Below are 14,789 nucleotides of genomic sequence, written 5' to 3'. Positions count from 1 at the left end.
CGACCGGCAACGTTATCTACATTCACCTGTGTTTGCCGTCTTCTTTCCTTAGGGATTTTTTTGTTATAATAATTTCCTTGTGTATTTTCTTACTAAGAACCTAGTACGGAGTACATGTATTGAAGACAGTGGCAGAGCGGTCTGAAGTCGCCTCAGCCCCGCTGTTTGTCGAGGTAATTTGAACAGTCACTTTTACAGTAATCATAGTGGCTCCTCCTGAAAGAATTCATTGTCCATTGTTGGTGCCACAACTGAACAGACTCATCAACTTGTACTTAGTTTGTGTTAATCAGGATCTTGATAAAGAAAACTGCAGAACATCACAACAAATTTTAATTCAAAATTCTCCATTTATTACCAGATAATAATTTTACATTTAATAGTCAGCAGCTACTTGAAATTTATATTACTGTACATTGCGAATACTTTGGCCCATCTGAATATTAACCTGGTATACAGAACTTTCAGAGATGGGCCTTAGAATGAGCAAAAAATAACAATTCCACCTGTATGAAAATTAATTAGACACTTGATTTCAAGATAAAAAGATTTTTGAAAGACCAACTCATTTCTTTTATAAAAAACAAGTCATGTTTTCTTATATTAAGCAAGCCTGTAACTAGGGCTTGTTAAGGAGGGGTTAACTATGAGAAAGGTCCATGGAATGGTTAAGCAATCTTGTTAAGGCCAACTCAGACAGTGTCGTACGCCGCAGCCCGACGTTGTGGCGTCGGGTCTGTGTGAGTTAACGCAGACGTGATGGTTTGTATCGGGGGCAGTCACGTCGTAGAATATTAAACGTTTAATATTTCTCACGACGGCTGAAGACTGTCACCGACGATAAATCGGGTCATGCTGCGTCGGCTGACGCTGTCTGAGTTGGCCTTTAGTTATTTCATACAAGGGAGTGGTTATCAGAGGGGCAACCCGAAAAACATACAAAATTCTTGGCTACGAGCCTGCTAATTAACGCATGACAAAACAGTCTTTCTTGTAAGGCATCAAAGTTAATTAGCTCATAGCCAATGCAATCCAAGAAAATCTCATATTTGGTGGTGTCCAGTAAATAAATTGTTTAGAAATATAGTTATTGTGAAGGTCCTCCATCCACTTGGTAAAAACTTTCACCAACATCCTTGCATCTTTAGTTCCTATCATCCACTTTTTAATTGATTAAAGCACATCTTTATGGTTGTTAGCAGCTTATGCACGTGTGTATTTGCCCCATATGTGAAGCATGAAAACGGATGCGATGAAAATCAGGCTCATTACAAGTACAGGTACTGGACCACTGGAATAAAAGTAATAACAATGATAATCAGAAACAATCACCATTTCTAATAAATGTACGGTCCAATATAGAAACACATACTTAATGACTTTTAAGAAAAAAGGATAAAGCCCTTACAAAATAATATTTGTAATTTAATTTTATTTATTGCGCTTCAACAGCAAGTAACTTGCAAATTACAGAATGGAATGATGATTTGTAAACAAGTCTCTTTAGGAAGATTAGGATTGGAGGTTTTGGCTATGTTCTCACACGGCTGCTAACGGTTAGCAGGATCCGGATCCTGCTAACCGTTAGCTGCCGTGCATCCATCTGAGAAAATCCCAATCCGGATACCAAAAATATGATGATCGAATCACTGGCCAATAAGAAACTGGAAATTGTAAACGCGTACATGTGATTGGTTGATGATAGAAACACGCTCAACTTGCTAACCGATAACGCCTGCTAACCGTTAGCAGTATCCGGATACAGCTAACGGCTAGCGCTAACCGATCGGGCGTTCTCACGCAGGCGCTAACGGTTAGCTCCCGAACCGGATACTAGGGCTCTCGTGAGAACCAGGCTTTTTTTTAGTCGTGAGGAAAATTTATTTATGCTATAAATTTCAATTCTGTAATTTCAATTGTAACTGTAAGATTGTTTTGTGTAACTCTTTTGTAATGTGAGCTTTTTAAACTAATTTTGCAATTCACTTTGTCTGACATTGAATGATTTTTCTTTGTACGTTTTATATTTTTTAAATAAAGACTGTTCATACAGTATATGATTTTAAATATGGAATATTTTAAAATGTTCTCATATTTTATTTCAATGTACGGTAGTTAGGATTTTTATATGTACTTAAATTGTTTTGAAAGAGTCAGCATTTCTGTCAGAGCAACCCTCTCAAAATATTCTTGAAAAATATAAATAAATAAAATAAATAAATACAAACTGATTACTCACACTTTCAATCCTGGTGAATCTTCATTGTAGAACCTCCACATCCCTGAGCTGCCGGCTCCTGCATTTGGATTCCTTGCTCTGCTTGCTCCTGTACTCTTACCCCTGAAAATAAATTGAATATGTTGATTAGTTAGTCAACAGGAGAAGACTATGCCTAATTTAAGTCTATATGAGATATATTCAACTTTAAAGGAGATGTTTACCAACTTTTTATAATTTGAGGACTGATTTAGCACAATCAGGTACATAAGATCCCATTTTTAAAATTACGAATCTTGTGCATGTTTCTTACACCGCCGTTCTAAATTTGTGATGACATGCAAGGTGCATCGCTCCATCCAGGTTTAGCGACAGGTTTTTGAGTATGCTAAATCAGTTTTCAAATTATATAAAAACGGTAGACTTCTCCTATAAAGTCAAATTCTCGATGTGGTAACAAAAAAACTTGGATGCATGCAAAAATGCTGTGCAAAGAATATTCTATTCAAGTAAAACAGCTACATGAAGTTAGTAGATGGAGGGGGTAAGTGGGGCCATGAAGACGACCAATGATGAAACATTGGTCATCAGCAGAGCCGTTTTCAGGCCATGAGGATGACAATATATTCATGTATTTAGTGGTTAAATTTGTTAGAAGTTTGAATTGTGGATGTTTTTTTAGCTTGGATTTCCATCATTATCAAGTATTGCTCCTTGTCTTAGCTAAAAAAAATTATGAGATACTGTATTCTGTACATCACGACACCTGGATTTTTAAAGCAGAGGCTAGGGATATAGTACTGTATGTTATCTTTGTAATGGTGAGTGTCCCCAGCTGTTGCCAACTCTTAGTAACCGTCTTTATCATTAATGAAATAAAGTACAGTAAGATACCTCTAGACACATTTTCTTTTTTAAATACCCTGTAATAAAAATTTAGGGATCCCATTCATCAATCAAACAAGTTGAATACTACTGTATAACTTAAAGTAATTTCTATATGATTTAGTCTGCTATCCGTACCCTCTATTTCTAACTTGTGATCCACTCTTTGGTGATACTGCTCTTGATGGTGAGCGAGATCCACCAACTGAAGTTGACGAAGAAGATGGTAAAGCCTGGTGGTGAAAGTTAAAAAACATCTTAATACAAAAAAAAAGTACAAAATTACTGGGTTTTAAATGTTTTTAAGTTACTGTTGATAAAAATGTAATTTAAATCTTAATCTATACACACAGTTTAAAAACTAACAAGCAAATTTCGCATACAATTTAAAAAATAAACTTCATGTTCAAATATGTAAAGCCGGCCTAGTCTATACAGTTAGGCCCAGCATAGCGATCCTCTTTTCAAGGAGGAAAGCGTTCCTCTCTCCTGTTGTTTTTCGCAACTTGTGCCAGCTGGTGGCCTGGCATTTAGCTTTAACAATCATATGTCAAATTCACCTAATTTAACCTTTCAAAATACCGAAAAGAAAACAAATCTATAACTTTAGATTGTAGTTATTAAAAATATAGCTCCAAATATCATAAAATACTTTACCATTGTGTATATAATTAAGATAAAATTGCTGATTTGCCACTAATGTTGTCACTTCTAGCGTTGACGTGTCATAAAAGAGGTCGACCAAAACGTAATAAAATACAGTAAACAGCGAGAGACCATAATTGTTAAGATGAGAGAATCAGGTTGGGCCGCCAAAATTCCCATAATTCTTACAGCTCGTTAAGCCTACTTAGCTTAGCGTCGCTAGCTCAGCTGTTTTCATTTCACATAGGGTTTGAAGAGCTGGAGCGGGCTGTGGCTCATCAGGCTCGGCACAAGGGAATTCGGCACAAGACCCATCAACGAAGTACAGTACCTAGGCTAGGTAGGGTAAGTTATTGTTACTAAATAAGGCAATCGTGTGTGCGAACATCGGAATATTATTGATTATATATATGATGTAATTGATAAAGTTTTTCTTCGTTTCCTAGCTAGATCAATATTATGACGATTAATGTCAATAAATGATGTCTGAAAATGCTCAGGAGGAGGATATCCTGGACGTGCGCAGTGGAGATGGAGAAAGAAGTTCTAATGCCTGTTTAGAAGACCAGAATGGCCTCTGTAGTAGTAGTGCATTTCAGAGCAGTTCGAGTGATGCAAGTAGCAGTAGCATCAGCAGTGTAATAAGCAGTAGTAGCAATATTGAAGACCTTGATAATGATTGTGCCTTCTTTAGATTCAGAGAAAAACATGGTGCTAATAATATAACTGAAAATAATTCACTGGAAAAAGAGCACAGCTGTGGGTTGGAAGAAGAATCGAAGGGTGATGAAATAATTGAGTTGGTCACAGCATTCTCCGATTTCAGAACCGACAATGAGCACCAGGTATATAAAACAGTAATGAACTAATTTCTTCTGGAAGAATAGTTTCTCTTGCAACAGTGGGCATTTGCGGCACCGCTGCATATTACCCAGTCATGTGGTCAGTTTTTACCAAGCAAAATGTCCAATGCAAACTGTGCAACTTAAGCCAGGCACTCGCAGTTGTACGACGATTGTATGACCATTGGCCGATGAATCCATCTCCGCTCCTTGTGAGTGTTTGATGATACAACTACATTTACTGACTGTCGGTGAAAGTTTGAATGGATCGTCATTAAAAATTATCCATTAGGTGCGCGTTGTGGTGTTGCGTTCTCCATAGAATCGCGTCAGCCTACAACCGTCATGCTCAGTGAGTGCCTGACTTAAGTTTACTTTATAATAATGTAATACCTCGTGCATTGCTGCACATACAGTATCACATTTGTAGAATGTATTCATGATTGCAATGGCAATGCTTGCGCAAAATACTACAAAAACTTGTATACATGGCAGTGCTATGATTTGACTTCATCTTCCTTGGTATTAATGAAGTGTCTTTCAACGTGTAATAACTAACAAATAAACAGCCCAAGGAAGTGTTAGACATAGTAAGTTAAAAGAAAAAAAAATTTATAGCAAGATTTTTTTTTGTGCACTGGATGAGGCGTGTTCAAATCGTTTTTCCTGTTTATGCATGCACTTATATTATAAATTTAAGCACAAATGTTTGTGGAAAGTATCTCTACTTGCATCTTCATGGCTTAAACTTTGTTTTGATCTATTTTTTTCTTCCAGCTCCAACTTACAAAAGGGGACAAAGTGAAAGTACTAAATAAGACCAACTCTGATTGGTGGTGGGCTGAATTGAATGGGCAGTCAGGCTACGTTCCAGCCAGTTACTTGCTCTCTAGCTCCACAGTTAGTGAAAAATGGCAGGATGATGAATATTTTGATAGTTATGCAAACTTGGTAAGAAATCAGACTATTAGTAGTTTCATGGGAGAAACATCACTCCTGCTTAAACCACCAAAATTTTAACTTTTCTTATTAACATAGGTTTTAAATATGCCCTACCCTTGTACATCCCCACACCCTGTTTTCAAAATTCTAGCTCTGTTCTGCTCTCCACAACAAGAGAGGGTAATATTTGTGATATAAAAATGAATATATAAAAGAGAAAGTTATACAATCCCAGCCTCTTGATCTATCATCACTGATGTAGATTTCCTGAGTCTGTCTAATGGACTGTAAGTACGCATGTACCCTTAAGGCTTCTTAAACTCGCATCCTTTAAAAATATGGAGGTCTGTGTAATTCTAACCTGTTGATCTATCACTGATGTAACTTAAAAGTTCATGAAGATTTCTTCAGAGTAATCGACTGAAAGAATGCATTTACCTGTACACCTGTAACTTGAACTCATGACCTTTTGATTAAAGCCCAAAATTTCACCATTCTATCATTTGTTTTTCAATTTCAGAAACTACACCATGAGATGTTGGATGATTTTGCTAGGACCAGTGCATATCAAGCAGCTGTGGAGAACAACTCTAATTGGTTAAAAGACAAAGTATGTTTAAAGAAATATACACACCATTAGTTTATCAGATTACTTGCTTTTGAAGTAATTTCTTGACAAAGATATATCCTATTGTCAAATTCATGCGTTAACTCTATGGTGATGTGATAAAAATTTATCTCTGATATTAAGATTTTTTTTTTCATTTAACTTTGCTTGTTTTTTTCTTGATTTAGTATAAATAAGGGCCTGATAATCACATTTTGGACATATGGGTGATATTTTAAAGCATACCCCATGCACTAGAACAAATTAAATGTTACATGTTCAAATGAGTGTGTAGCGTGACATGTAAAAATATACAAAATGCTCATTCATTATATCTCAGCTTACTCAATTCAAGTTAAATATATTGATGTCATTATAGGTGGTCCTAGACATTGGCTGTGGAACTGGAATTTTAAGTATGTTTTGTGCTAAACAAGGAGGTGCTGCTAAGGTTGGTAGTTATGCTGCTATTAATTTGAACCACTTTCATTGCATTGGAGATTTAGGTGTGAAGTAGGTGATTGAAAGAATGTGTAAAAATTGAAAGTTTTTTATGCCTGTTTAAACTTAACTCTTTTTTTTTCATTTCATTTCATTCTGGTTTATTATTAAAAACAACAAAAATTGACATTGCAGTATTGAACTGAATTCTGAAAATCTAACAAAATTTAGCAAGACCAATAACATTCACAAAACAAAGCACAACACAGAATATATACATGCAAAAGTTATTCAATATAAAATTTTAAAGATAAAAATTGAGTGAAGTTAAAAACAATTTTAAATATAAAAAAAAAAATATAAAAATTTTAAATATAAAGAAACTCTCCATGTATCCACCCTTTAATGATTAAACAGTATATTGCGGACACTGCTTCTTTCTTGTTTTAATAAGGAATAATTTAAATATTCACATATTACATAATAATAAATCGATTTATATAGCACTTTACACCATAGTCTTAAAGCTCTTGAAGTGTGGACTAGTTCGTACAATAGCTTTCGTCTCCACTAAGAGTAAGCCGGTGCCATCTGCTCTCGTATGTCCACAACAGGGAATGTATGGGCTTTCCTCCATGGTCTAGTACACCGGGGTAACCCCCTACTTTGAAAGATGTACTGGGTTTTTATAGTGCATAATCCAAATGTGTATGCTGGGCCTATGGTTTATAGTCCTTATCCGAGAAGGCTTGTTTTACCTCCAGAACCATAGGCGAGCGTGCCGTTCAAACCAGCGCTGTGGCTGTAAGTTGCAGCTCTTAACCACTCAGCCATTCTACTCGCATATGTTATTGTATTAACATGCTTCTCTCTACTATAAGGTTTATGGTGTAGAAGCAAGTGATATGGCTTCCTATGCTAGTCAACTTGTTCAACACAACAATCTTCAGGACCGTATCACCATTATTCATGGCAAATTAGAAGAAATTGAACTACCAGAACAAGTTGATCTTATTGTGTCCGAGTGGATGGGTACACTCTTGATTGTGAGTACTGTATAATGTATAGATATTTTAAGAAATATTCAATTTTAGGATTGCAAAATGTAATATAACCATTTTGTAGAATGGAACTCAACTACTCTTCCTGACATCATATGTTGCTAATATATATGCAATCTGCACTTCATGTTTATATATTAAAGGAAATTGATAAACAGATAAGGTGGATAAGTATACAAACAGATAGAATGTACATATGATACAGGGTATTGTCTGTCAAAGAAAAACTATATTTATATTATTATCCCTGATATCTTTCACACCAAGAAAACCAACCAATTTGCATGCTTCATTGTTCATTGCTGTTGTTGTTGTTGCCGTTATTGTTGATAATATCCACAACTGTTATGAAGTAAATTGTTAATTTTGTTATTTTCTGTGAAATGTGACTGAATTATTCTTTTACATTGTAGATTATAATTAAATGCTATAGATTCAGTTAAGACCAGCTATTTAATTCTGTTTTGTAGCACTCTGCATGTTTGTAAATTTGCTGATTTTATACATTAGTTATAGGTTCCCCTGCTATAAATTAACCTAATATAATATTATTTATAATATGTTTATTTTACTCCATCTTGTCTGTATGTTTGTCTTGTAAAAGGAATTGCCACTTATTAATTGAACACTGATTACATGCGCTATTGACAATCCTCAGCACATGTATCAAAATAATGGGTCTGAAAATACTGTATATTATAAAGATGAATGAAAATAAAATATATATATGCACTTATTTTTTTATAATGTGAATCATTGCTTAGTTCTGCATTGTTTTTTTCCTTTCAATTTGCTTCGCTTTTCAGTTTGAATTGATGATTGAGTCTGTGATAGTGGCCCGCGACAAGTGGCTTCTTGCGCATGGTGTTATGTGGCCGTCTAACGCAAAGCTTTTTCTTGTGCCATGCAAGGCGAATGTAGCATACAAAAATAAAATAGATTTTTGGCGTTTTGTATATGGATTTGATTTCACACCTTTAATGTAAGTAAACTGATGATATCAGAGAGGTTTCGCGCATGAATGAATAGTGTACGCATACGTTTAGCTATCCGTGACGGTTTGTAGCCATGCTGTGCTTTTTTTTGCAATGACAGCGAAATTTAAGCGCCTAGCCTAGGGCCTAGGCTATTCCGTTTTCTTCTCTCATCATGCTTCTCAAAATCAAATTTTGGCATTGCCTACAGTTTTGGTATGTAAGTTTTTGGAAATTGGAAGTGGTAGCTGAATAATACTCCTTCCCTTGTTGCCCAGAAGAGTTAGTTATTTCGTAACCCAAAAATGCCAGGCTATTGTAAGCTAGGCCTAGGCCTACAGGAAAATCCCGACACCACCAAGCTCCGACGTTTTTTTAATACCCCCAAATGAGATGCATCCTATCGTAACTTGCTGTCTTCGAAAGTCGCAAATATGGCACATACGTATTAAAGATACATTTATTTTTAAACTTACTGTAATAATGATTATACTAGAAATCCAAAATTTTCCTACGCGTTTTTCACGATATCATGTGTCGTCCACGTGGTTAGTGGATAGCAACTGGCGTATAACGTCACTTATGATGACGTATGCGTCACACTAACTGTATGCGTTCGCATGCGAAACCTCCCAATTTCTGACTGATATATCAAGATTATTATTAAGCCCTGTCCAGCCTATTAAATTTGATTTGACAAAAACATGCGACATGTCTATATATGGTCATGATGACATCACATCATGACTATGTATGAGCTTACAACAGTCAAAGAAAATTATAATCTGTATAGAGCTTTATATCCATCTCAAACAAGCAATCAATCAATCAATCAAATTTATATAGCACCGGTATCCATTGCAATAATGTTCAAAGGCGCTCGACTAAGTTAAATTGGTAATGCTTCCGAGAGCAGGTAAGCTTTAAGACATTTTTTTAAAATTGTTGATGTTTTGTGAAGTTTTTATGTCCATGGGTAAAGTGTTCCATAAAATGGGTGCTGCACCAGGATAAGTAAGCATCCAATCTCATACAAAATATATAACGTATCAACAATACACAATATATGATAAGATACAAAACGATGTAAGAAACGTATGAACAACGTACAAAATATGAAATGATGATATCTTTTAAGCTATACTGTCTGTAATGACAGGGGTTTTAAGTCTTCTTTAAGTCGCACAAGTTTCTACAATTAAATTAAACCCAGTCGAATTGTGTAGTAAGCAGCCAATGTAATCAGCTCAAACATTGTGACACTTTTGAAACCAGTAGCGGATTGCTATAAGTGGTCTTTAGACGGTCTTAACACTAAGCTGACTTTAATCGTGACGTCACTACTAGTCTATGATTATAGATCGTTGCTATACCACGGTCAACCAGTTAGCCATCTTAACTTTTAAAGCCTACTCGGGAGGAGGCTTAAAATGGTCTAAAATCATTTTCATCATGGCGTTACAGGTACTAGACCTAGAATCAAACGACTAATATTCCGCAAGTTTCTCAACATCTGTAAAACTGGTCTATGTTTATTAACGTTCATTTTTAAAATGTGCATGTTTTGAGCAAGCGTAACAGTGCCCTCAATTTTATGCTACCAGGGAGTGCTTGTTTGGGTTTCAATACTCAAAGCGGTCTAAGCGATGACTGTTTTATAGCAATGGTCTTAGCAGAGTGACTTTAGTAAGACCGTCTAAGTGATAAAGCCAGCTTTATTCGAGGAGTTAAGACTACCCTACCAGTTAAGAGCGTTTTATAGCAATCCGCCCCTGAGGTGGTTGTTCAGGATTATTTTTGTTAATAGTAGGTCTCTGTGCCAACCATCACTTGCCTCATGAATTTTTGTTCTAAAACTGTAACCACAAGGGTAATATTCATGGTTAAGTTATCAAATATATTAATAGCTTGAAAAGTGGCCTTTTTATACAACATACAAGTATTTTAAAGGTGACAGTAGTCCCTTATTCATTGATGAGTGCAAGAGAAATGAGCTGCCAAGTAGCCAATCGTACTAAACCACGCCATTGTGTGGTAGGGTGGCCAGTTCCTTTTCACGCAACAAGTGTTTTAGGCTACTATATTTTTTCTGAATTTAACGCCCACTCTATATTTTTGACCTCATTAAATTGAGTCATTGAAGCAAAAAATATGGGCAGTTCTAGGAACCCTGCCAACAGCCTTCAGAGTAGCATTCTGGTGCCCTGCCAATGAAGTCATCAAAAATATGAAAGATGGCGCAGGTTTTGGATTGAAAATATACAGTATATAAACTATGAAAAATCAAAATGCGAAGATAACATGTCATCCAATTATACTACCCATTAAATCCAGTCCAACAAGTGAAAATATCAAGAGATCAAGTGATTTTTATGAGCGCATTTTCTGATAACTTGAATTTTCGCAGTGCGGTTAGCCTTCAGCTATTTTTAACGCATTTATTAGATTATGTTAGCACCTGTCTGTTGGACTGGTTAAAGTTGTCATCACACGGCCAATAGACCAGACAGTTGAAAGAAACTGACTGGAACACAGCTGCCCGGAACACATTAAAAAATATGAGTAAATTCATTGATGTTTAGAGTACCATGATATTTTATCACAGGTGCAAATGATATTTAGGTCTGTAAGTGAAAGTGAAATGTCATGCCAAATGCTCCTTTAAAAAAATGAATCTTCATTTAGGAATATACATACATGATGTTCTATAAATAGATATAATTTACAACTTCACCAAAGTGCAATTGGTGTAAAAACTGCAAAGTAAATTGTAGAAATTACGTCAAAAATTCCTTAAAATATTGCTCTTATTCAATGTTTTCCTTTCTTGAAACACTGCTTCTTTCAACATTCACACTGTTTTTACTTCCTGCTGCAATTACTGTGATTCCTTCACTTCCAAAATATGATCTTTGCTGTAATGACCTTAGTAACATACATGTCAGAACCTAGTAAAATGGTGGTATAAACTGTGGTAGCTAAACACTGTTTCGGGGTCCCAAGTTGGAAAAAGTCATTTCCAGAAGATTTGTTTAAATGAGCTTTCGTAGTTCTTGGTGACACCCATCAACACTGACTTCTGAGACAAATTGTAATAAAGGGGTAATAGAGTAGTAGAAACATACAGATTCAATTAATTGACGGGAGATGGGTTATTTTCTCCGAGATTCTTGCTTGTTGCGGGAGGCTATCCAGATTTCTGGGAGACTCCCACGATTGACGGGAGAATTGTGACCTCTGCTACGTAGCATTCCTAAGCAACAATAGAAGACCTACACCACACAGTTTTTCCATGTGCCACTTGATCTCAGGTCAATTAATAGCAAACCAACAAACCTTGCGTCTAAGTACTTCAGTCTATTTTAGTATTTTTGTTCATTATTTTTGCAATTTTTACTTTGATTTGCAGACCAGTTGCTAAGGATCAATTCTTTGGCCGACCAATATTCAATCACTTAATTCATAGTGATGATCTTCTAGCAGAGGCAGAAACTATACTTGAATTTGACATGAATAAGGTCAAAGTTCATGACCTTGAGGTAAGCATTAACAAATTATTGTTGTTTATATTAACAAATATTTTTCCATCAAATATTTCAAATATTTTTTTTTATTGATGTCTGTGATTTATGCTTTACAGGAGAATAAGTGCAATTTCAGATTTGTTGTCAAAAAATCGGGCACATTTCACGGATTTGGATCATGGTTTTCTGTTGGCTTCAGTCCCCAAGACAATGAAGCACAAGATATTGTACTAGACACAGGTCCAGATAAGCCGTAAGAAAAATTCAAAATTATTTGATATTTCTTTAATTTGAAAAAGTTTTAAAACTAAATGTAACTTTATAGACAGGGACAGATCCAAAAGTTAGGAAACAGGCATTGGAAGGGCTGGCACAAGTAATCATGACGGCTATTTCTGAATCTGTGCAATAATGACACTAGATATTTTCTGGGTATCAACAAATCACTTTTGGGTCAGGGTGCTAGATCAAGGACCATGTGGTTAGGGGCCCCTTCGGAGCCTCTAGGGTTCGGCGGCCCTGCAGACTGCCGCACGAGAGCGCATAGCCGTTACACCACTGCATGCAAGGTCAGTCTAATCATGGATTCATATTCCATGAAAAATTCAGCGATGTTCATGGTTTGGGAAAATTTAATGGAATTGGACTATTTGCATGGGACTTTTCTGCTCTAACAGCGTGGTTCTTCTTCCTGGACGACGTCCATTGGTCAAACTGACTCGATACATTACACTGATAGTTTGACTAAAGAATATGCAATCCGAACAATTTGGCAAGTAACTAGCTGTCAAATGTGTTATTTTACAGTATTCTGATTTTATAAAAATGTCAATTTCATTTTTATTTAGAACAACTCACTGGAAACAAGATATGTTCATGATGGACGACCCATGCAAAGTTCAAGAAGGCGATACAATTGAGGGCGCTGTGACAATTACTAGGAATCCAGACTGGAGGAGACACCTTAGAGTTACTTTCTCTTTCACAATTCATTTCAAAGTTTCAGGGTTCCAACAGGTGATTAATAATGTATTGTGTATTTAATTTAATGAAAACTATATAGATAAGGCAAGATTTTTTCTTACACCTTTTTCAGTGAACCCACCACCCACCAATAATGGTGTTTTTTAATAGAAATAAAATTTTATTTTTGGTCAATTTGTGCACCCGCTGCCATGAAAAATTGGAAATTTAAGACAAAATTGTTTTTTTATTTATTTTATTACACCCACCACTGCCTTGAAATCAGTATAAAATATACTATAGGCCTATTCTTTAATTATATAAATTTAAAGCATTTATAAATCCCATTGCTACCCTTTATACATTTACCAATATAATTTTACTTTTATTTTTGCCTTCGTCTGGATGCTTTTGACAAAACTATTTGCTAAATAAGACAACAAAATTTAATTTTTATTTTTTTGCCGAGCTCCTCTCATGAAAATTTAAAAAAATAAGTTCACTAAATAAAGTATATATAAAGTCTCGCCTAAGCGCAAAAAAAAGGTTTGGCTTAGCCACTGAGCTAAAATTGATGGTAAATTTAATTATAGCTTGAAAGAATTCTTGTTTCTTACTTAGGAAAAAATATTTTTGGAAAAACCATTTCATGGTATCTTGGGCTCTTGGGCAACTATTTTTCTCTCCTAAGGAAGACACTTTATTTTTGTACTTTAAAAGATGTTAATGGAATTTGATTATTATTATTAATTTTATCTAATTCTCTAAATGATTTTCTTTTTCTTCCCAAAGGGATATGAAAAACTGTTTTTGCTGTGGCGTTGAAAACAGATGTGATCTTCCATGGTGCCTTATACTATACAATAGTGTGAGAAATATTCACAATTCTATTTACGCTACTACACAGAGCATTATTTTCTTTTGTAAGAGGAGGTTTAATATATAATTCTATTTTTATCTATAGATACATATATAGATATACTTTTTAGCATATATTGTATAGTGAGTAAAGATAAATCATTAACTTTCCATTAGAATGGAGGAGGATATATATTAGTGGATATTTACCTTGTTTATACAGTATTGTGGTTATGAAGATCTATGGCATAACATTTCAGATTGTAATGTGTGTACTATGGTAATTGTGATAGTGGTGATGAAGATGGAGATGTTTTTGAAGATGATGGTGATGCTAATATAGGCAGTGTTGATACAGATGATGGTGATAGCGATGGCGATGATAAGGAAGATTAAGACCGTGATGTTGCAACTGGGAACTGCTGCACAAAATGCGCCTTTTCAAATATTTACAATATTTACACTACTACACAGAGCATTACTTTTTTTGTAAGAAGAGGCTCCATATATAATTCTATTTTTATCTATAGATACATATATAGATATACTTTTTAGCATATATTGTATAGTGAGTAAAGATAAACCATTAACTTTCCATTGGAATGGAGGAGGATGTATATAGTGGATATTACATTGTTTATATTGGGGTTATGAAGACATAGGGCATAACATTTCTGATTGTAATGTGTGTACTATGGTGATTGTGATGATGATGATGATGGTGATGTTTTTTAAGATGATGATGGTGATGGTAATATGGGCAATGTTGGTGATACAGATGATGATGATGGTTAATCAGTGGCGTATCTAGAAGTCTTGAATTGGGGGG

The 14,789-nt window shown here is 35.2% G+C and overlaps 2 protein-coding genes across 6 annotated transcripts; one reads left to right on the top strand and one right to left on the bottom strand.

Annotated features, from left to right (window-relative positions):
• Positions 1-330: 330 nt before the first annotated feature.
• Positions 331-3,899, bottom strand: LOC117125535 (protein transport protein Sec61 subunit beta-like). The gene is made up of 4 exons (XM_033272056.1): positions 3,761-3,899; positions 3,242-3,336; positions 2,240-2,341; positions 331-1,291 (listed from the first exon to the last, which is right to left on the bottom strand). Exons 1-4 carry the CDS (start codon positions 3,761-3,763, stop codon positions 1,204-1,206), a joined length of 288 nt encoding a protein of 95 aa, XP_033127947.1. The 5' UTR covers positions 3,764-3,899; the 3' UTR covers positions 331-1,203.
• Positions 3,900-3,942: 43 nt separating this feature from the next.
• On the top strand, positions 3,943-14,781 carry LOC117125533 (protein arginine N-methyltransferase 2-like). 5 transcript variants are annotated; one of them, XM_033272055.1, is made up of 12 exons: positions 3,968-4,093; positions 4,195-4,593; positions 5,368-5,541; positions 6,053-6,142; positions 6,519-6,590; positions 7,462-7,626; positions 8,448-8,623; positions 12,025-12,154; positions 12,256-12,392; positions 12,988-13,156; positions 13,895-13,970; positions 14,221-14,781. In XM_033272055.1, the coding sequence occupies exons 2-11, from the start codon at positions 4,228-4,230 to the stop codon at positions 13,925-13,927; spliced, it is 1,512 nt and encodes a 503-aa protein (XP_033127946.1). In that variant the 5' UTR covers positions 3,968-4,093; positions 4,195-4,227; the 3' UTR covers positions 13,928-13,970; positions 14,221-14,781. The 5 variants fall into 5 exon arrangements, with proteins under 5 accessions (XP_033127943.1, XP_033127946.1, XP_033127944.1 ...); XM_033272052.1 differs by lacking the exon at positions 14,221-14,781 and having other exon boundaries at positions 3,943-4,088; positions 13,895-14,151; XM_033272053.1 differs by lacking the exon at positions 14,221-14,781 and having other exon boundaries at positions 4,199-4,593; positions 13,895-14,151.
• Positions 14,782-14,789: the final 8 nt, after the last annotated feature.

This window comes from Anneissia japonica, unplaced genomic scaffold, assembly GCF_011630105.1.
Source record: "Anneissia japonica isolate Jap-2015-1 unplaced genomic scaffold, ASM1163010v1 scaffold7731_len1735946_cov199, whole genome shotgun sequence".
NCBI lineage: Eukaryota > Metazoa > Echinodermata > Crinoidea > Comatulida > Comatulidae > Anneissia > Anneissia japonica.
This window is presented reverse-complemented; position numbering and strand designations above follow the sequence as displayed.